The sequence below is a fragment of the Aethalodelphis obliquidens genome, unplaced genomic scaffold (genome assembly GCF_003676395.1).
Source record: "Aethalodelphis obliquidens isolate GAN/ISIS:26980383/991018 unplaced genomic scaffold, ASM367639v1 scaffold9, whole genome shotgun sequence".
In the NCBI taxonomy this organism is placed as follows: domain Eukaryota; kingdom Metazoa; phylum Chordata; class Mammalia; order Artiodactyla; family Delphinidae; genus Aethalodelphis; species Aethalodelphis obliquidens.
Genome location: NW_020837953.1, coordinates 16,755,581 through 16,776,808, shown reverse-complemented (window position 1 = coordinate 16,776,808; position 21,228 = coordinate 16,755,581). Strand labels below are relative to the sequence as shown.

General features: G+C 52.6%; 2 protein-coding genes and 1 long non-coding RNA gene across 12 annotated transcripts in view; 2 read left to right on the top strand and 1 right to left on the bottom strand.

The window, feature by feature from the left end:
* Positions 1–1,302: 1,302 nt before the first annotated feature.
* On the top strand, positions 1,303–9,839 carry DMAP1 (DNA methyltransferase 1 associated protein 1). Of its 2 annotated transcripts, none has more exons than XM_027108768.1 (10): positions 1,303–1,711; positions 2,259–2,350; positions 2,607–2,802; positions 7,563–7,721; positions 7,849–8,016; positions 8,305–8,490; positions 8,620–8,691; positions 8,976–9,048; positions 9,187–9,482; positions 9,721–9,839. In XM_027108768.1, the coding sequence occupies exons 1-10, from the start codon at positions 1,607–1,609 to the stop codon at positions 9,778–9,780; spliced, it is 1,407 nt and encodes a 468-aa protein (XP_026964569.1). In that variant the 5' UTR covers positions 1,303–1,606; the 3' UTR covers positions 9,781–9,839. The 2 variants fall into 2 exon arrangements, with proteins under 2 accessions (XP_026964569.1, XP_026964570.1); XM_027108769.1 differs by lacking the exon at positions 1,303–1,711 and adding an exon at positions 1,718–2,036 and having other exon boundaries at positions 9,721–9,833.
* The window catches only part of ERI3 (ERI1 exoribonuclease family member 3), a 129,750-nt gene continuing 118,028 nt past the window's right edge, over positions 9,507–21,228 (bottom strand). For 6 of the 9 annotated variants that reach the window (XM_027108775.1, XM_027108776.1, XM_027108770.1 and 3 more), the window contains one exon: positions 10,243–10,784. In XM_027108775.1, coding sequence (XP_026964576.1) covers positions 10,755–10,784 — 30 coding nt within the window. In that variant the 3' untranslated portion in view covers positions 10,243–10,754. Of the gene's footprint in view, positions 9,755–10,242; positions 10,785–21,228 lie in introns of those variants that run through there. The other 3 variants (XR_003433267.1, XM_027108778.1, XM_027108772.1) reach the window with 3 other exon arrangements.
* On the top strand, positions 14,041–16,385 carry LOC113621680 (uncharacterized). Its single transcript, XR_003433268.1, has 2 exons — positions 14,041–14,405; positions 15,785–16,385. It is a non-coding gene; the product is annotated as an uncharacterized LOC113621680 (long non-coding RNA).

The following is a 21,228-nucleotide window of genomic DNA, read 5'->3' as shown; positions in this document are numbered from 1 at the left end:
TAATGCCTTACACATACACACATTTATGTACCATGATCCTTGCCCTCACAGAAATGATTCTATCAAGAGAAACATATCTTAAACAAATAATTATGCAACACAGTAACTACAGGCAGAGTCAAGGGTTTTGAGGCAGAGGTGCAGGACCCTCTCCCACTTCTCGCTCCAAGGATCATTCCCTTACCCTGTGGGCAATTTCTGCTGCAAGACTCTGGCTTCCCCTGGAAACTGTTTAGAGCTCAGAGGATTCACCCAGGAATCAGGCCTCAGAAACAGGGCAAGGTTTGTACCTCTAGGCCCAGTTCTTCAAACTTTCAGGGTCTAGCTAGGCTTGTGGGCTGCAGCAGCTACGTCCCCATATGCCCCCAAGCCAGAATAACTTAGGACATTGATAGCTCACTTGTGTGGGCTGTCTGCTTCTCCAGGCCCCGCTTGGATTTTTGACATGCCCCTGGCTTGGGGCCTGGTCTCCTTAATACCTTACAAGCTCCACTCCATCCCCCATGCTCAATGCCCAGTGTCCTCCATGTCTACAGGCTAGTTTGCAGAGGCTGAAGTTGGGAGCTGCTTCTCCTGTCCCTTCTGTGCTTCCTCAGGACCTCCTGTTCTAGAAGTTTCTCTCTCTCCAGGGAGATCAGCAAGTTTCTTCCTTTGAGGGATACTTCTTCCAGCTGCTACCTGTTTGGGGCTGTGTTCTTGGACTTCTTTGGAACCCACACTAGTGCAGTTAGCTCCCAGACTAGTGAATTTCCATGAAGCTGGGCTCCAGGAAAGCCCCATGAGGCCCCGACCCACACCCCCCCCCCCATCAGAGGAGGTGCAAGTGAGGGTCCAGACCTCACTCCATCTTGGCAGCCACCCTGGGAAACTCTGCCTTGTCCAGTTGATCTCTTCATCTCGAACGCGTAGCAGTATCTGGTACGTACTTAGCACTTAATGAACAGGGGCAATTAATACCACTAATTTATGTAATGAAAAAAGGCACCGTGCAAATGTTTTACATGGATTATTGGCACTCCACTTACGCAGGTACCATGACAATTTCCATTTTAAAGTGAAGAAACGAGTTCAGAGAAATTAAGCGACTTCCAAGGTCACAAAGCTGTGCACTCTCTCCTCATTGCGCGACGGAGCAACGCAGAGGGAAAATGCCAGAAAGCAGGCAGCCCAGGAAACGCGCGGGCTCCTGGGAGGCAAGGAGTGCAGCAGTCCCTGCGCGGTCAGTAGTTTTCACACTGGGTTACCAGCCGGCTCGGTTTCCGCTAAGCACAGACCGGAAGTGTTCCTGACGGCCACATTTCTAACGCGCACGACCGGAAGTTTCTGTTTGCGGCTTTGCGGGGGTAGGGGAGTCGCTGGGCCGCAGCCCGGACGTCTAGGTGCGGAGGTCCTGGGGCTTAGGAGACAGCTGGGGCCGTTAGGGAGACCCAGGCGGCGGGACAGTGGCGGGGCCCCGACCTGACCCTGAGCCACTCTCGTCCTCGCGGCCCGCCTCTTTACCCCGCCCCCACTTGGGGCTGAAGTGGCTCTGCCCACCGATCTGAGCCTGGTAGCTCCTCAGGCACTGACTATTGACCTCGGGGCGCTCCCCCATCTCTCGGGCGCGATGGCTACGGGCGCGGATGTGCGGGACATTCTAGAACTCGGGGGTCCAGAGGGGGATGCAGCCTCCGGGACCATCAGCAAGAAGGACATTATCAATCCGGACAAGGTAGCAGTGGTGCCTGAGAGCGCTGGGTAGCGTTAGTGAAGTGGTGGGTAGGAGTGACAACGGAAGACGGCTCGGGGAGAGATGAGGTGCCACACTTCTTGTGAGATGGGCGGTAAAAGATGTGAAATAACGGGATAGAGAATATGTGTCACCTTGGTGAGATGGGATGGAGGAGGTGGGACCCCGTGGAAAATGGTGGGGACCAAGAGGGTGTGACATTTGTAAGACAGGACCTAGAGAGTGTGACACTTGTGGGATATTGGGGGGACATCAACTCGGTGTGACATGCTGAGAGATGCTGGAAAAGTATCTTCTGTTCTGACAGGTAGGGCTCTGAGGTACGGGTGTGGAGGGGAATGACCTGCTCAGACCCAGGTGCCCCTTGAGTGGGTTTCTGTACCTTCATAGTGTGTCATTATGTGTCACAGTGTGTATGTGTGTCATTGTACCTATAGATGCTGGTTTGTTCAGGGATTGAGCTGGGCTAAAGAATTTTCAGGGAAGGGAGTCTAGCCTGTGGTTCCTCTCCTGTGGTTTCCCTCCCCAGAAAAAGTCTAAGAAGTCCTCTGAGACACTGACCTTCAAGAGGCCCGAGGGCATGCACCGGGAGGTCTATGCACTGCTCTACTCTGACAAGAAGCAAGTATTAGAATCCCAGATCCCCCAGGCTTTGGTCCCTGACCAACCTGCATGTACCTAACTCCTAATTTTCCCAGCCATTTTCTCCCCCCTCCCCTCTCCACACAGGGCTTCTGCTTGCTTAGGTTGTGGGAGCTCGGATGTCTCACTCCAGGACGTGACTTCCTTGCTCTATGGCAGATCAGCAGCCTGGGTCCAGAGGCTCTCTACACACCTTCTGACTGTAATCTCTCACCTCCTTAAACCCTGCTTCCAGGGATGCACCCCCACTGCTACCCAGTGACACTGGTCAAGGCTACCGCACAGTGAAGGCCAAGTTGGGCTCCAAGAAGGTGCGGCCGTGGAAGTGGATGCCATTCACCAACCCAGCCCGCAAGGATGGAGCCATGTTCTTCCACTGGCGACGGGCAGCAGAGGAGGGCAAGGACTACCCCTTCGCCAGGTTCAATAAGGTGAGCCACCACCATTGGGACGTAGGCCAAGGTTGCCCACCTACTCTGAGCCACTTGCCTGAGCACTCCAGTCTCCTAGTTGGCTCCAGAGGCCCCCTCGGGCCAGGTCATTAACAGTGGTTACCCATTCAGTCATTGGTGCAAATACCTCTGTGGGTCTTCACTGCCCATGGGATCCTGTCCTCTCCTAGACCTGCTCTGAGTTTTGGTTTGTTGCCTTAGCCTTTTATTTCTCGCTATTCTTCAGAGCTGTGTCCTAGGTGCTCTACTCTTCTCACTCTCTACTTTCTCCCTAGTTTGTCTCATTTACCCTGTGACCTCAGTTGCCCTCTGTATGCCATTAACCCCAATTCAGTATCTCCAGTCCAGAGCAGCAGTCCACATATAGCCAGTCATTTGCTTACGTCTCTCCCTGAAGGCCCCACGGGTACTTCAGATCAAGTGGATACCCTTGAGCAGAACTCATAATCTTCTCTCAGTTCCCCACCCCCAAACCTGTTCCTCACATAAGTGAATGAATGACACCACTATCCACCCAATTGCCCAAACCAGAAATTTGGGAATCATCCTTGACTTAGCTTCTCCCTTAGCTCTCATATTATTTCAATAAACAATGGGACAAAGAAGGTAGGGGAAGACAGGTAACAAACATGGAAGCAAATGAATTGGATTCTTTCAGATAAGAGCCGTCAATAAAATAAAACCAGGATATGAAATGAGATAAAGAGTGAACTTGTAGGTGTAGGGGAGGCCTAATAGATAGGGTGGACAGGGAGGGCCTGTCTGAGAAGCTGGCATTTGAGTTAGACTTCAGTGATACATCTAGTCATTGAGTCCTGCTGACTCTGTTTCTATAATAAATCCCATCTGCCTGTGTTCTTCATTCTCTGTACCCTAATCCAAGCTGAATTATCTCTGGTCTAGATTACTGTGGCTCAGATGGAGCAGGGCCTTATACAGACTCACCCAGCCAGGGAGAAGCAGAGCTGGGCTGGGCTCGGATTCCCTAGGCTGTTGTTTAAGCCACTCACGATACGGCCCCACAGTCTCTGCAGCTTGGAGCAGCCTAGACTTCGAGCCTGCAAGCACTGGGGGCTTGAACCCAGGACTTCCAAGTCCTGACTTCCTTCCCCTCAGCCAGTATACCCACCTGCACCTGGACACCTCCCCCTGGATGGCTCACAGGCCTCTCAGACTCAGTACGTCCAGGTGTGACCCATCATTCTCCCCCATGCCCCCAAACTGGTTTTCCTCCTTAGGCCCCTCACCACCATCCTTAGGCCCCTCAGGTCCAGTGGAGGGAGAGGCTGGAGATGTAAGACTGAGAAGGGATAAGCAAGAGGTAAGAGATTTGAGGTGGGGGTGGGAAGGTTGGATGAGACAATTTGAGGTAAAGACAAAAGAGTGTTCATTTGTATTTAGTAAATACTACTCCATGCCGAGTCAAGCCCAAGGCAGTGAGGGCACAAACATGAAGCAGACACAGTATCTGCCCTCTAGAAACTCTGCATGTTGTTGGGGCGCTGGGGGGAGGCACAGGCAATTACAGTTTGGTGGGATAGATGCCATATTGGGAGGAACTGAAGGTCATGGAAACTTCCTGGAGAAGTTAGAACTTGAGTTGAGTTTTTTTTTTAATTGAAGTGTAGTTGATTTACAATGTTGTGTTACTGGTGTGCAGCAAAGTGATTTAATCTGTGTGTGTGTGTGTGTGTGTGTGTGTGTATTCTTTTTCTTACTCTTTTCCATTATAGGTTAATACAAGATATTGAATATAGTTCCCTGTGCTATACAGTAGGACCTTGTTTATTTGTTTTATATATTGTAGTTTGTATCTGCTAATCCCAAACTCCTAATTTATCCCTCTCCCCCTTCCCCTTTGGTAACCGTTTGTTTTCTATGTCTGTGAGTCTGTTTCTGTTTTGTAAATAAGTTCATTTGTATTATATTTTTGATTCCTCATATAAGTGATATTGTATGATATTTGTCTTTCTGTGTCTGACTTACTTCACTTAGTATGGTAATCTCTGGGTCCATCCATGTTGCGGCAAATGGCATTATTTCATTATTTTTATATGGCTGAGTAATATTCCATTGTATATATATATACCACATCTTCTTTATCCATTCATCTGTCGATGGGCATTTAGGTTGCTTCCGTGTCTTGGCTACTGTGAATAGTGCTGCTATAAACATAGGGGTGCATGTATTTTTGCAAATTAGAGTTTTCTCCGGATATATGCCCAGGAGTGGGATTGCTGGGTCATATGGTATTGATTTGAGTCTCGAAGGATGTTACCAGGTAATAGTAGAAAAGGAGTGCAGTGACTTGTTCAGGCAGAGGCGACATCATGAGCAAAGGCATAAATGAAAAATCAGTCATATGTGTGGGATGCTGTGGGCATTTCCCTGTTGATGGAGCCTGAAGTCCAAGGGAGGATATGGTGGGAGATGAGACCTGAGAGGGCAGCAGGGCCACGTCAGGCAGGGCTTGGCAGCCAGGCTCAGGAATTTGGGCTTTGCTCTGATGTCTTTAGGGAGCCACTGGCAAATTTTAAGTAGAGAGGTGTCGGGATCAGATTTGAATTTTAGAAAGATCGTGGTGACTGGGTGGAGAGTAAAGTCGAAGTAAAGGGAACTAACAATCTTCCCTCCAATACTGCTCTCTCCTGGGGTCCCGCTTTCAGTCTGTGGCTCCCCAGCCGCTTTCCTGCTCAAGCCAGAAACATAGGAGTTACCTATGACAGCATCTTCTCTCACCCCTCACAGCCAGTTGTCACATCCTATGATGTTTAATCTAAAGCCTCTCAGGTCCATGCCCTTTTCTCTACCTTCCACTGGTGCTGCTTTATTTCAGGCCTCTTCACTTCCCACCTGGATTATTTCTTAAACCTGCCAGCTGGTCTCCCAGGCTCATGTTTCACCCTGTCTTCACTGTTGCCAGGGTGGTCTTTGTAAAAGAGAATCATGACCATCTCACTCCTCTCTTTAAAACTAACCTTACTGACTCCCGTCAGCCACAGGCTGAATTCCAGACTCCTTAGCAGTCACACGAGGCTCACAGCAGCTTGCCTCTGTCAACTCTCCAGGCTCTCTTCAGGCCTCTCCCTGTCTCACCCTTTTCTTGTTTCCCTTAGTGTCCCTGACTGCCAAGCCCGCACACCTCAGGCCATTTCTCTCTCATCGCTGTTTATGTGGCCCCCTGCTTAGGAGTCTCTCCAGTGCCTTCCCTCACTGGTTCAGTTCTACTTAACCTTAAGACTAAACCAGGCTCCATTTACCTCTTCCCTGACAACCCTTGTCGCAGGCTGCATCAGGTGTCACTCATTATACCCTAGGCATACCTTTGTCATCAAATTCGCTGTACTTTACTAAATTTTCAGCTGGACTGTGAGCTCTGAGAAGGCAAGGCCCCTGTCTGTCTTATCCAGCATTGTGTCCCCAGCATGGGGCTAGCAGGCCCGTGATAAACATTTGTTGAATGAATGGCCATCTCCCTTGCTTGACGGTGAGCTGCTTTTTATTTTAAGTAGCCGTGTTCAGAGGGGTCACATCTTGGCTGCAGATGGAGAATTGTTTGGAAGAGGATTAAATGGAGGCAGAGACGCCAGTGGGGAGGCTGTTTCTCTATCCAGGCAAGGGGTAGTGGTGGTCTGGACAGGGCTGTGGCAGAGGAGATACAGAATTGGGAGGTAAAATCCACAGATGTGGGAAAGGGGATGGGGCAAGGGCAAAGGTAGGATTTAAATATGCCTGCTAGGTTTCCGCTTGGGTGATGGTGACACTGACTGAGATCCGGACTGGGGGAGATAGGAGTTTGAGGGAGGGCGATGAGCTCAGTACTGAACATATTAGGATTTTTTTTTAATTGAGGTATAATTATTATATATCATACATATATTAGCTTCAGGTTACAACATAATGATCCAGTATTTGTATATATTGTGAAATGACCACCCCAGTAAACCTAGTTAACATGTATCACCTGAACATATTCAGTTTGAGATGTATATAGGATCTCCAGTAGATGTCCAAGAGGCAGCTGGACATAAGGGTTTTGAGAGCAGGCTCAGAGCCAATGTGGTCTTTGATGGAGAAACTTCCATGGTCCAGCCTAGCATTGTCTCTTTCCTGGGGTCTCTGACTGATAGACGCAGCTGGTGGTGGTGCTGTTTGTCCCTGAGGGAGGTCTGGGGGACAGGACATGGGTGTTGGGGTGGGGGGTGTATGTTGCGAGTAGGATTCAGGTGCCTTTTCCTTAGAGATGTGACCTTGGCCAGCTCTGGGGGAGCTGCAAGTCTCACTGTCACCACTGGGTGGCAGGAGTGCTTCAGACAAGTGTGCCATGACTAGGGCTCCTGGGCCTTTCTCCAGAATTTAGCCATCTTCCTCACTCCAAAGTTGACCTTTGGACTCCCCAGAAGCACTTACACGTGGTCCCCTCACCTTAACCATCGGGTCAGGAGCACGTGTCCTGTTACCGAGGCTCTGGAGCCGAAGGCATGATGAAGTTGGTCCTGGATTGGATTCAGAGGCAGGCAGCAGTTCTAGAGGCTGCCAGGGCGTTTGGTCAAGCAGAGAGTTTCTTTTCTTGCTCTGGAAACATTATCTCCAGGTGCCCTGTGCAGGGTCTCAGGCAGAGGATTTGCTTTTGTCCAGCCCAGAGATTGACAATAAACAGGAGGGGCTGTGGTCAGGCTGCTGGAGCCTGCCGGACGTGCCGTGATGTGGGCGTGCCCCCTGTCCCTCCATGCCTGCAGACGGTGCAGGTGCCTGTGTATTCAGAGCAGGAGTACCAGCTCTATCTTCATGACGATGCTTGGACAAAGGCAGAAACCGACCACCTCTTTGACCTTAGCCGCCGCTTTGACCTACGTTTTGTTGTTATCCACGACCGGTATGACCACCAGCAGTTCAAGGTGAGCTGGTATCGTGCATTTGCATGTGGGCCCAACCCCCGGGCGTGGCAGGCCCACTGCCTTCATGTTCTCCTTTCCACATGCCTCTGAGTATTCATCCTTCCTCTCTCTACATCTTTATCCTCAGAAGCGTTCTGTGGAGGACTTGAAGGAGCGCTACTACCACATCTGTGCCAAGCTTGCCAACGTGCGGGCCGTGCCAGGCACAGACCTCAAGATACCAGTGTTTGATGCTGGGCACGAGCGACGGCGGAAGGAACAGCTGGAGCGTCTCTATAACCGGACCCCAGAGCAGGTCAGCCCAAGTCCCACAGACTCTGCTCCGTGCCGTGAAACCCCTTGACCGTTGCCTCCCTCCTCCATACCCTCAACTCCCTCACCCCAGCTCCCCTTCTTCCCCCTCTTCCCGCCCCCATCCAGTCCTGCCTCTCGCCGGCCATCCTCCCTGCTCTCCGTAGCCCTCACCTCCCTCACAATCCCCTGCTGCTCAGGTTCCCTCACAGACAGTCCGGCACCCCTCCGTCTCCCCATCTCCTCTCACCGCCCCATGACCCTCACGGGCGTCTCAGCGTCTCTTTCCCAGGTGGCGGAGGAGGAGTACCTGCTGCAGGAGCTGCGCAAGATCGAGGCCCGGAAGAAGGAGCGGGAGAAGCGCAGCCAGGACCTGCAGAAGCTGATAACAGCGGCGGACACCACTGCCGAGCAGCGGCGCACGGAACGCAAGGCCCCCAAGAAGAAGCTCCCCCAGAAAAAGGAGGCTGAGAAGCCGGTGTGGAGACCAAGTCAGCCCAGCTCAGGGTGGAGGGCTCTGAGAGCACGCGGAGCCGGCAGGGGGCTGGGACTAACGCTGGGCCCTCTCCCCGTGACACCCTGGTCTCCGTAACTCCTTCTCCCCCAGGCCGTTCCTGAGACTGCAGGCATCAAGTTCCCAGACTTCAAGTCCGCAGGCGTCACGCTGCGGAGCCAGCGGGTACGTGAGTCACCTCCTTCACTGTGTCTGGGCCCTGGGCTCTGCGGCCTGAATGCTGCAGGCCATGGGGCCGGTGCAGGTGGAGGCGGACGTACTGGGATCTCAGGGGGATGCCAGGCCGAGCTCACAGCTTTCACTCTATTCCGCTTACTGGCTGTTTTCTTCTGTGACCCAGAGCTGCCTCTAGGGGTTAACTTCTCTTCCACTCCCCCCACTTCCTTTAGTCTCCTTCATTCTAAACCGCTTGTGGCAGGGAGAGGGCTTAGTTGCCTGGGTCATTGCAGATGAAGCTGCCAAGCTCTGTGGGACAGAAGAAGATCAAGGCCTTGGAACAGATGCTGCTGGAGCTGGGTGTGGGTGAGTGCGGGGGCCAGCCCCTCAGGACGTCCCCACCGAGGCTGCGGATGAAGGCCGGGCATGGGGGGCAGTTCTGGCTGCTGGCCTCCCCACAGCACCCCAGCTCTGTCCCTGTGCCTTCCACCCACCTGCCCACAGAACTGAGCCCGACGCCCACGGAGGAGCTGGTGCACATGTTCAATGAGCTGCGGAGTGACCTGGTGCTGCTCTACGAGCTCAAGCAGGCATGCGCCAACTGCGAGTACGAGCTGCAGATGCTGCGGCACCGGCACGAGGCGCTGGCCCGGGCCGGTGTGCTGGGGGGCCCCGCCACACCGGCATCAGGCCCGGCCCCGGCCCCAGCGGAGCCGGCGGTGCCTGAATCTGGTCTCGGCCCGGACCCCAGCAAGGACGCCATCATTGATGTGGTGGGCGCACCCCTCACACCCAATTCGGTAAGAGGCCGGGAGAGCGCAAACTGGCCCTGCTAGTGAGCACACGCACGTGCGTACGCAGGCCCCACCCCCTCTAGTACCTGCAACAGGAGTCGTCACTCTGAGGGGTTCTGAGAATGAGGGAGTGGGTGGTCGGTCAGTGGGCATCACCTTCCTGACTCAGAGAGTGAAACACGTGCACCCAGCCTGAATCTGACCCTGGGGGCCATTGACCTCAGCACCTTCTGTGTCTCCTCAGAGGAAGCGACGGGAATCGGCCTCCAGCTCCTCTTCTGTGAAGAAAGCCAAGAAGCCGTGAGGGGCCACACGGGGTGTGGGATGGTGCTGTGTAAATAGAGCTGCTGAGTTGGACTGGGCTGCTTCCTTTTCCTTCCCACCACTTCTCATGCCCCTGGCTGGGAGGGTGGGCAGGAGGGGGATCACCATACCCACTCCATGGGGATGGCGCTGGGGCTTGCCTGCGCTGAGGCCCTTAGCAGCCCTTTAACCACTGACCAGCTTTGCCCAAACACCTGTATCCAGGAACACCCGTGGTTCTGCACTCAGGTTGGTTCACACACAGCAGTGACCGTAGATACCGGCTGCTTTGAACACAGCCTTGTGCTCAGACAGTCCCCAGGGCCCTGTGCATATTCGGTGTGGGTCCCCTAGGTGCTCCAGAGACTGCCAGCTCTACTGGTGCCTTGAGCACAGGGCAGCCTGGCATATGCTGTAACCCCTGCACATCCAGACAGTGTCAGGCACGGCACTGCCTGGTCCACACACACACCCAGGGCCTCGTTTCCCCGACTTTATTCAGTGGCACGTTCACAGCGGGGATGGGGGTAGACACAAGGTGGGGCCTGATCTGTCCTGGAGCCCTGGGGGCACCACACACCATGCACTACAGATGGGAGGGGGCACAGGGGGGCTCGGTGGCCCCAGCAAGAAGCCTGTACTGGGAGGAGACAGTGAGGAGGAGGTCCCCCAGCCCAGGCCCACAGTGGGAGGGCCTGATGCTGGGCTGAGGTTGAGGGGAGGGGGTAGGGGGCACAAAGTGTCTGTTCCAGAGGGGCCAAGTGGCCAAGCCTTACCCAGGACACAAGCCCACAGGGCGGGCTGGGGGACACTCTGGACGTAGAGCTGTGCCACTCTCCCTTTGCCCCTCTGGTGAGGGAGAGGAGGGTTTTGGGCTGGGCCAAGCAGCTACCCTGTCCTGCCCCATCCCATCCTCGGCCAGTCAGAACGGCTTTGATGTCTGCTTGAAGATGAAGCCTCGGTATGCGAGTGTCTTCATGATGTTGGCGATGTTCTTGCAGTCATCTGAAAAGAGGAAGAGAAGACATTTAGATGGGCCCCAGAGCCTTCCCCTGTGGGCCCAGAGGTACACGGGTGGGGGTGGGAGGCAGGTTCAGATTCAGGAGCCATAGGCTCTAAACCAGTGGGTCCTCCCCCCAGGTGGCAGCAACTCCAGCTTCAGGTTAGGCAGGGTGATGCTGGGCCAGCAAGAAGCTTGGTCTCAATGCTTCTGAGTCCCATAACTCATGCTGGAAATTGGCCGGCGTGTCCCTCCCTGGCCCCAGCGGTGATGTATGGGCACCGTCGCAGTAAGAAAAAGGCAGAGTAAATGTGTAATTTCTCCCTTGACGGCCCCCGGCCGCTGGGCGATCCTTCTTGTTGCCGCCGCGTGGGGACGGCCCGTCTGCCACACTCCGTCTTCCCGCCACCCGTCTTGATGTCTCCATTTCATTACTGTGCAGCCATTCATCACGCCCACGGCCAGGGTGACTTTGCTGGCACTTGCATGTGTGTGGGAGATGTGGCCCAGGCCATGATCACTGGTGACAAGGCACAAGTCTCGGCACTTCCGGGCCGGGGTCCCAGGCTCACGTGCTCCAGCAGCTACCGCCTGGGCGCCTGCTCCTGTGCAGCCCAGGCCAGTGGAGAGGGGCCCCGTCTGTGGTCCTCCTAACACCCTGGCCGGCAGCCTTCTACCAGACACACCTGTGTAGCTCAGCCCAAGCCCTGCCTCTCCCACCCCGGCAGGCTTCAGCCCTGTCTCTGGCCATATCTCAGATTAAAGACATCTGCGCCTGCCAGACCCTGTCACAGCAGTTTCCTCGGTATTGACTGCCGTAAGAAACTCCATGGTGAAAACTGTCCTAGACCCCGGCGGCCACAGGAACAGGTACTTCTGGAGCCTCAGTATCATGGTCATGGGCTCTGACTCCCTCACCTGCCTCTTCTTCCATCCCCCTCCCACCTCCCATAGGTGCTCTGCTCCTGTGCCATAACCAGGACCTCAGCTGCCACCGCCCTCGTGGGGTCGATGCTGTGGTGGCAGAAGTACGTCGATGTCATAATCAGGTGTGGGGGTGGTAAGGTCAAGGTGGGGTCACGAGGCCCCTGCGTCTGTCAAGGACCAACCCCTTGCACTGAGCTCCCAGCCTGCCCTTGCCAGGACCTTAGCAGGAAAGGGGATCCACCAGAGCTAGAAAAAGACTGTGGGAGTGGGAGGAGTCTGGTCAGGCCAGGCCCTGTATCATCAGCCAGACACCAGCTCTGCAGACCTGGCGCTCAGCAGACAGCTCTCTAGGTCAGGCCAGACAAGTCACACGGGGTCCTGTCTCTCAGAGCTCAGTATGAATGTAGCTACAGTGGTTGTGGGCATGGACAGGTGACCCAGGCACAGGGACACCTTGTTCCTCTAGGTGCTCAGGAAGCCATGAAGGCTGGTGTGAGGCGGAACAGTGAGAAGACAGATGGGTGGGTAGTGGCGGCCATGGCAACTCCAGACGTGACCCATCCCCATGGTTTATGGGCCGGACACGCACCCCGCTCAGCTGAGGCCCCGTCATTTGTCTCCCTTAGTGTGCACGCCTGTGCTGTGGGGGTAGAGGGTGGAGGGAGGGGACTGTGATGGGAGGAGCTAGGTAGTCGACAGGAAGGGAAATGGGGCAGGAATGGCTGTGCAGGAGGGGCGGGCCTCAGGAGTGGGGAGGGTTTATGACAGGGTCCAGGGGCTGTCACAGCACCGTTGAAAGGGCTACGATAGGTGATTTTCTTCCCAAATAAATCTGGCCTTGTCAGGGCCCCTCCGATCCTTGCTGTCTCCGGCACTCTGGGGACCGTGGCCGCTGTGCATATTAAGAATAAGTCCCCTCGTTATCTGCAATTACCCAGCGGCCACACACCTCATTTCTTCCAGCAGAAAAGAAAATTAGTTTTCTATTGACTTCATCTGGCTCCTCCCTCATTGCTGGACAAATTGCTCAATCTACCTCCCCTGGCCCAAGTGAATGTGCCCAGCTCCTCCCCCAAGGCCACCAGCCATCCAGTGGGGGAGCACTGACTTCCCACCTGTGCCTTGTCTGGAGCTGGGCAAAGGTCCATGTGCCCCAGTCTTGCCCCTGACCTCTCCCCACTCTACATGCCAGATGGCTTCATCCACATCCTGAGCTTCTGAAAATTGCTGTCTCGTCTGGGCCTCTCTCCTGAGCTCCAGACCACAGATGCAAACGCCTCTGGAACCTCTCTTCCTAAGTATCTATACAAACTCAAAACGTCCAGCAGTGAACTAATTTTCTCCCCCAAGCTCCTTCTCTCCCCTATGTTCTCCATCCCAGTGAATGGCACTCCCAAATGTCCCAGAAGAAACCTGATTCAAGCTTGACATCCTGCCTTCCCCCCAAATCCAATCAAGCGTGAACTGCAGGCTGTATCTTCTTCTCTGTCTCATCATCTACTTCCCTTCATTCTGGCACCACTTCCCAGTCCAGACCCCATCATCTCCTGCTCTTACAACAGCAGCTGGTCCTCTTTCTTTTCCCTTTAATCCATTCTCTTACAGCCAAAGTGATCTTTCTCACACAAATCTGATCACGTTCTTTTCTCTTTAAATCCCTTCAGTGGCTCCCCTGCCCTTACTTTCAAGTCTACACACTCCTTATTATGACTTCAAGTTAAAGGCCCTGCAAAAACAGATCCCTGCTATCTCTGGTCTCACCCCCGTCACTCTCTACTCCCAATGCCCGGATTCCAACCTCAAGGAACCACTTATGTTTTCTGAAAATGACAAAGTGGGTTTTGGAGTCAGACGTGTTTGTAGTTTTAACTTCGCCCACTGGCTGTGTGCCCTGCGGCAAGTGCCGAGTTTCTCCAAACTTCAGGTTCACTAGGGGTGACAACAGATACTACCTCAGTGTTACTGGGAGGACTGAACGGGTGAAACACCCACATGTCTGCACATGCTGTGTTTGGAATACCTCCTCTCTTCTTGAAGGGAAGGCAAGGATGCTAGTTTTCTGGATGACCCAATGGTGAGAAGGTGTATACTGTACAATCTGTGGCACAGATTACACAGGGGCCAGCAGCACACTTGGTGAAACCACTTGGCACTCGCGCCACAAACTGACTACTGACCCTGTCCACTGGGGATTCTGGAGTCTTAACTTGTTGCAACTGGCCCACCACAATGAAGAGAGACCCAGACTGGGGAAGACAGCCCTGAAAGCCGACCTAAGAGTCAGTGCAACCCACTGATCAGCACAGAGACAAATCTGGGCTTTTAATAGACCATAAGTTCAGAGAGAGCACCGGGTGAGCCTCCCAGAAAGTCCTCTGCTCGAAGCTCTGGGGCCATCTGGGTCAGCAGCCCCACCTTGTGGCACGTCATTGAGCTACTGAGGCCAGCCTGAGGCTGTTCTGAGGTCGGGGGCAGGGAGCCTTGTGCCCACAATGGAGGCCTCCAAGAGTAGGTCTTCCTCACCTCCAAATTCTAGAAGACTAACCTGTTTTTATGTTCCTGCAGGAACATCAACTCGTGACAAGACTGCCCTCTTCTTTTGGGGGGCATTAATATTTTTAATGTTGCAATTAATTTTTCATGTTTTTATATTGCCAAGGCTGTAATGGGGGGGTCGGCTGCATAAACCCCTCAGAGAGGTGAGTGGGGGCCAGCACCTAACAAAGGATGAGCTTGCTGGCTGGCTCCAAGGGTAGTCAAATATCTGCTTGGCAAAACAGCTGCTAGTGGAAGGGTGGCTCAGATCGCTTAGGACAGCCGGCGAGAACACACACAGGGCAACCACCTGAGGCTGACACGCTCCAGTTGGCTGCACTTGTCTGGGAGTTGAACGGTAGAGGACAGGATGCAGAGCCTGGGCCAGGGCCACCCTCAGGAGGGAAGGGACCCAAGGAAGCTCTTGGAAGGCCATCTATTCATGCACTCATTCATTCAGCAAATACACACTGACACCTTCTGTGTGCCGGCTGCGCAGGGCCATGCTGGGCCACAGGGCTGCAGACTCTGCAGCTCCCTGCCCTCGAGGAGCTCAGAGACTGCATCTATAAGTGGTGCAGTGTGAGCAGTGCTATGAGAGAAGGAGGCACAAAAAAGGGCACTTTGTTCAGTCCAAGGTTCAGGAAAGGGTTCCTGGGAGGACCAAGTTAAACATGCAGAGAGGGCCGGCCAGCAAGTTGGGATTGACGTGGGGAGGTGTTCTCAGCATACAGAACAGCACAGGCACATTTCTGGAGGGGAAATGTGGAGTGTGCCCCACAAATTTAAGTTGAGCAGGTGGGGGATGATGAAGAATAAGAGGCAGGGGAGCGGCGAGATGAAGGTGGCGAGGTCAGCAGTGGCCATCTAGAAGAAACCCTGCAGAGCCCCAAATGCCAGACTAAGGAGCTTATAATTTCACTGTTCTGGGAATGATGGGGAGACTCACGTGTTTGAAGAAGAGCATGACAGGACCCGATTTGTGTTATCTTTCAAGGAATTATCTTTCAAGGATTAGAGGTGTTAACGCGGAAGGCAGAGACAGCAACTAGCAGACTCTACTATGTATTTCTGGTCCAGGCCAGAAATGGTAGCCCAGAACTAGGCCAGTGGCGGTGGAAATGGAGGTGGAGATATACTGGTGATGTGGAGAAGCAGATGGAGGCAAGAGATTTTTAGGAAATAGAATGAGCAAGACTTAATGAGGGGACTGGGAGGGCTGGAGGAGGGATGCGTCTAGGATCTGAGTGCCACTCACCGAGATGAGGCAAACCAGAGAAGGCGCAGGTTTGGGGCAGTGATGAACGTACCTTCGGATGTATTAAGTCTTGAGACGTCTATGAGACAGCTAAACTTATCAGGCATTTCCTTTATGGCTTCTGGGCTTTATATCTTGCTTAAACAGGACTTCTCTATCCCAGTGTTATTAGAAAACTATCATGTATTTTCTTTGAATACTTTTTGTATTTAATTTTTTAATCTGTCTGGAATTTACTTTCGTATGTGGTGAGAAGTAGAAGATCTAAATTTATTTTTCCCCTAGTGGGTAGCCAGTTGTCCTGTCGCCATTGATCTAACTGTCCACACCTGCCCCATGCTTCTGAAACGATGCCTCTGTCTTATAAACCATCCCCACACATGGATCTGTGGGAGCCAGGAAGGAGAATGAACGTGAAGTGATCAAAGAGGCAAACCAGATTGAGAGGACACCTGGAGCAGCAGGGTGACAAGCCACTGACCTTACAGGGCTGTGAGGCAGTGTGCCCTAAAGGAAGCCTTAGACACAACCTGAGCCCTCCTGCCTAAAAAGCTCAGCTTGGCAACACACCTTATGAGTGATCTCCAGGTGCTGGTGAGGAACGGGGCCGGAGCCCACGGAGCAAAGATGGGTGGAGAGAACAGCACAAGGAGCAGGAACCATGACAAGGAAAAGAGAGCAAGAACCTGGCGCGTGTCGACATTCTAGAACCTCATCTTGTTTCCACCTCTTTCTGTCTGTCTGTCAGGACACCTTGGCAGCAGCGTGCCTGAGCGCCAAGTGTCAGTGGGACTGCCGGATCAAATATGTTCCCAGCCCCACATGGGACACACTTATGCTAAAAAAATTATTTGCTGTTTATCTGTTTAAATTCTAATTTAACTGATGTTCCTATATTTTTATTGCTAAATTGGCAACTCGGTGCTGGGGGCCAGCATCTCAGGCCATGGCTGGGTGCAATTCAGGGCACAACAGCAAATAGGAACTCAGAAGAAAGGAAGCCAAGGCAGGGAATTTAGGACTAAACCAGCAGAGGGCCCCTATATATCCTTAGATTCTGGGTTCGAATCCAACCTCCATCACTTAGTAACTGTGTGAACTTGAGCAAATTACTGTACTTTATTTAACCTCTGTTTTCGGATTCTTCTCCTCTAAAATGGGAATAATAATGATAATTATAGCAACTACTTCTCTCAAAGGGTTGTTAAAAAGATGAAATGAGTTTTTATTTATGAAGTGCTTAAAACAGTGGCTGGGTTAGTTATTAGTAGTAGTATTGGTGTCGTTATTCCAATAATATCCAATAATAATATTGTTATTCTAACAGAAATACCCTGATATCCCCCAACCCCTGCTCCTTGTCCCAGATGTGGCCCACAGAGTCCCCTGGGCCTCCAGACAGGGTGACCTTGGCCCACCCGACACACCCTCCAGACATAGATTCCCTTCTCCCCACTGACACGGCTCCCACGGCTCCCTCCCCCTCCCCCCAGACAGGTCGTTATAGCCTCAACTCCAAAGTGACCCCTTCTTCCAGCCCCTCCCCGCATCCCCCCTCCACCCCACCGAGGTGCCTGGAGGTGCCACAGGGCTGATGGTGAAGGATGACGGTGGTTCCACAATAAGGGGAAAAGGCAATTTCATCTTGATTAGCAGGCGATTTCTCTCTCCGTAATAAGCGCGCTCCAAATAATTAGCGTGTTTTACGTAATAATGAAATTACAGAAATGCAGTCCACTTATTCAAACAACTCACCATTACCATATTTTTAAATATTAGACTTAATTAGAGTTTATCACTTCGGAGAAGTATGCGGACCGAAGATGTTTTTAAAAAAATCCTCATAAAGTGTTTATTAAGCGCTGGTAAAGCTGGGATAATGATGTGTTTAGAAATTAAGGCAATCAAACACTTACCGCCGCTTCTGGAGGCCGGGCATGGAAATGAGGCCATTACACGCCCATTACCCGCCAGCTCACAGCCACTTGGGGGGCGGGGAGAGGATGCGCCTGGCCGAGAGGGCACAGTGCCCAGAAACGCCTGTGCCAACAGCCCACAACAGCCTGACCAGTAAGCACAGCATCACTTAACAGGACATCTGGCCACCAGGAGCCCAACTCAAACCTGGCCAGGCAAATGACTGGACAGGTCCCATACACCCAAGACTAACCCAGGTCCAGACTCCCAGGCCTGGCAGGACATATCAACTTCATTTAAACCCCAGTGCAGAGTGGGGACAGGAGCCAGACTGGGCAGCCAGAGAGGTCAGTGAGAAGAGGCGGAGGCTGAGGAAGCTACAGACCCGAGTGTCTACTCCCAATTCTGGGCCACACAGGAAGGGGCAGCTAGAGTGGTGGAGAAGGGTCTAAGAGGAAGCTGGGGGACTGAGCCGGGAGCCAGAGACGCAGAAGAGCCAGGGGCCAGGCTCAGGAACACACCTGGGGACAGACTCGGACTGGGGAAAGTAGGCAAGAAGGGTGGCGGGAGAGGGGCTGGTGGCTCCAGGCCCCATTTATCCCAGTGAATAACTAATTCCAGAATTTATAGTGCTGGGTTTTTGTTCTGTGGCCATTTATATCTGCGAGGGGAGGAAATGAAGAGGCAGCGTGGATGCCACATCTTTCTGTGTTATTGCTTGTCTGCCATTTGCAAATCATTATTAATTGTGGGCCCTGGTGGCGGGCTGGGCGGGGGCCGGGCTGGGTACATCCACATAGCTCTTCATCAAGGACCCCAGCCGCTGCCCCAGAGAGCCAATTACCCCGCCCTGATTGGGATCAGATAAAGAGGGAATTTTTACAAATTAGGGAATAAATAGAATTTCCACACAGGGCGCGGGCAGGACCTGAGAGGCTGTAATGAAAAACCATCCGTCACCATCAGCGCGGGCTGGGCACATAGCCCCGGCACTCCCTCCCTTTGTGGGCCCACCCTCATGCTCAGGGGCCTGGACGTACAGGTCTAAGGACACCCCAACCCCTCCAAGGCCCGGAAGCAGGGAGAGGAGTTCCCAGTGGGGCGCGTGTATGCCCTCTGGGCCCCAGCTCCGACACTGTCCCTAGTGCTTCTTCCTCAGGGGCTTGACGAGGAGGAGACCGAGGCAGTCCTGAGAACGACCAGAGTTGGGGACCACGGGGCAAAGACCACATCCATGCCCCTCCAGCTATGGCAGCCCTAGGGCAGAGCCCCGGCCCGTGGACCACTCACTCTGGGTTCCCATTAGCGCTCCTCCCCTTGGATCATTAAATATGTATATCTTATTACACGCCTTGTTAGAGTATCGAGCTCTATTGACTGATGATAAATCCTGAGCCTCGTCCTGGCCATAAATTTATCTGGAGATGATGAAGACTCAATAATCTAGTCAGGCAGATAATATCATCGGGCCTTAAAAAAGATCATTACATTATATGTCAGAATTAAAAGTGAAATACGCCGTAGTAACAGGGCGGCTGCTCTGGCCATTACAACGGGTGCCCGCCTCCCCTCACTCATCCCCAGCCAAGGCCCCATCCAGGTAGAGGGTCCAAGAAGCCTCGCCCTCCTCTTGGCTCTGGACGCCACAGATAAAAGTGCCTGATAACCTAAGGCAGAGTGAAGGGGACCTGGCCTGGGAGGGGACAGGGGAAGAGGTGGCTACTGAGAACAGCTGAGTGCCTCTGCCGTACTCGGCAGCCACTTCTGCCCCAACCGAGCTCCCACCTGACCCTGTCCCTAGGGGTCTCCTGTGGGACTGTCTTCTGGGGGTCCTTGAGTGGCTCCAACAGGAAGGTGACAGGGCTTCACACTCTTCCAGACTGGCCTGACCAATCAGGGCAGATTCTTTCCAAAATGGAGACACAGGGATAGGGAGAGGTTAGGCTACTTGTGTGTATGCCCCAGGCACCTGTGACCTGGCCCCAGACCCATGTGCCAGCAGCATATCTGAGGCCTTTCCTGTGAGCATGTGCTATCAATCCAGACCACGGTCACCTCCTTCCCGAGAGCCCTGCCTGTCACAGCCTCTACATCCTGTCATTTGAGAAACTTGCCGCCAGCCTCTTGTTCTTCGACCTCAGCACTAACAACCATTTCCATTATACCTTATTTTCACCCATTTCCACAGTCACACACTCCACCTTGCTAACATCCTCCACTGTTCTCCCTTTGAAATGTTAAATTCAAATATTCCCAGTTACTGGTGATAATATGCTTTTTCTTTCATCTCACTGGAACCTCGAAACTGTTTACATCCCTAATATCTCCAGATACATCCCTCTCCTGTGTTCACCTTTTTCCCCGTCCACTTTTGACTGCTTACCCAACAGCCACTCCCCTTCTGCGAAGCTGGCAGAGCCCACTCCTCCCTCCCTGACCAAGGGAAACCTCCGTGGTCTGAGCCATTTGTGGGGACCCTACCCCCTTGCCAGCCATGAAGGTTTAGGAGTGGCCAAGTGTTCTGGCTACTGGGATATGACGCTAAGTTTGCTGAAAGACCTTCAAGGAAAATTTCTTCACTCTCACGAAGAGAACCATGAGGGGAAAATAGTCCTGTATATTCTGCTGGATGTTTTCATGTCTGCACATAATGTCTGGGACTGCAGAAGCCATATTCCAACCTTGAGGGGACTTAGCCTGTGAAGAACATGCTGAAGATAAAAGAACAGAACAATGGAAAAAAATCTGGGTCCTTGATGACATTGCTGAGATGCTGAATTAACCAACCCTAGGATCACCTTAGCTCTTTGGTGAGGGAATAAACCCTCTTATTATTTAAGATTTAAATTGGGTTTTCTTTTTCTTGTAGCCAAAAGCTTACTAACATACACAATGTAAAGGCAGGAAAGAGAATGACAAAACAAATGAAGGGAGGCAAAGGGCAATGAGGACGCTATTTCAGGCTAGGAAGCTGGTAACCCTTGGTATGCTCTCTTAAAACATTTGCTCAGGGCTTCCCTGGTGGTGCAGTGGTTAAGAATCCGCCTGCCAACACAGGGGACACGGGTTCGAGCCCTGGTCTGGAAGATCCCACATGCCGTGGAGCAACTAAGCCCATGCACCACAACTATTGAGCCCGCATGCCACAACTACTGAAGCCTGCGTGCCTAGAGCCCGTGCACCACAAAAAGAGAAGCCACCACAATGAGAAGCCTGTGCACCTCAATGAAGAGTAGCCCCCGCTCGCCGCAACTAGAGAAAGCCTGCACGCAGCAACAAAGACCCAACGCAGCCAAAAATAAACAAATTTATAAAACAAACAAACAAAAATTTTCTCAAATTGTCTCCTGCTGTATCTCAGGACACAGGCCATGTTACCATAAAGGCTAAAAGAGTCAAGTTTAGGTGGGAACCCATGTGAAAACAGAGGGAAGAAAATACAACTTTACAGAGAAAGGATTTTTATGTCTCTGACTTGCAATTTAAGTTGACTTTTTCAAAGTCCCACGGCAACACAAAATCATGAGACTCAAGGCTTCTTTCTCCCCTGCCCTTCTTAGCATGTCGTTTCCAATTTCCAGGTTATCTTATGGTCCAAAATGGCTGCTGAAGCTCCAACCATCACGTCCACATTTTAGGAAAGAGGAAGAAGGAAAAAGCAAGAATAATGTACTTTCCAGCTAAGTCATTTCCCTTTCAGTATTGTTCCTGGAGGACCCACACACTTTTCCTTTTATCTCACTAGCCAGAACTCAGAGACATAACCATATCCAGCTGTATGAGAAACTAAAAAAGAAAAGTAGTCTTTTAAC

Excerpts from the sequence above, each read along its gene's own strand:
- DMAP1 (XM_027108768.1), top strand. The coding sequence starts at position 1,607 with ATGGCTACGGGCGCGGATGTGCGGGACATTCTAGAACTCGGGGGTCCA. Across the intron at positions 8,692-8,975 it reads TCACGCTGCGGAGCCAGCGG|ATGAAGCTGCCAAGCTCTGT; the intron begins GTACGTGAGTCA and ends GGGTCATTGCAG. Across the intron at positions 9,483-9,720 it reads CACCCCTCACACCCAATTCG|AGGAAGCGACGGGAATCGGC; the intron begins GTAAGAGGCCGG and ends GTGTCTCCTCAG.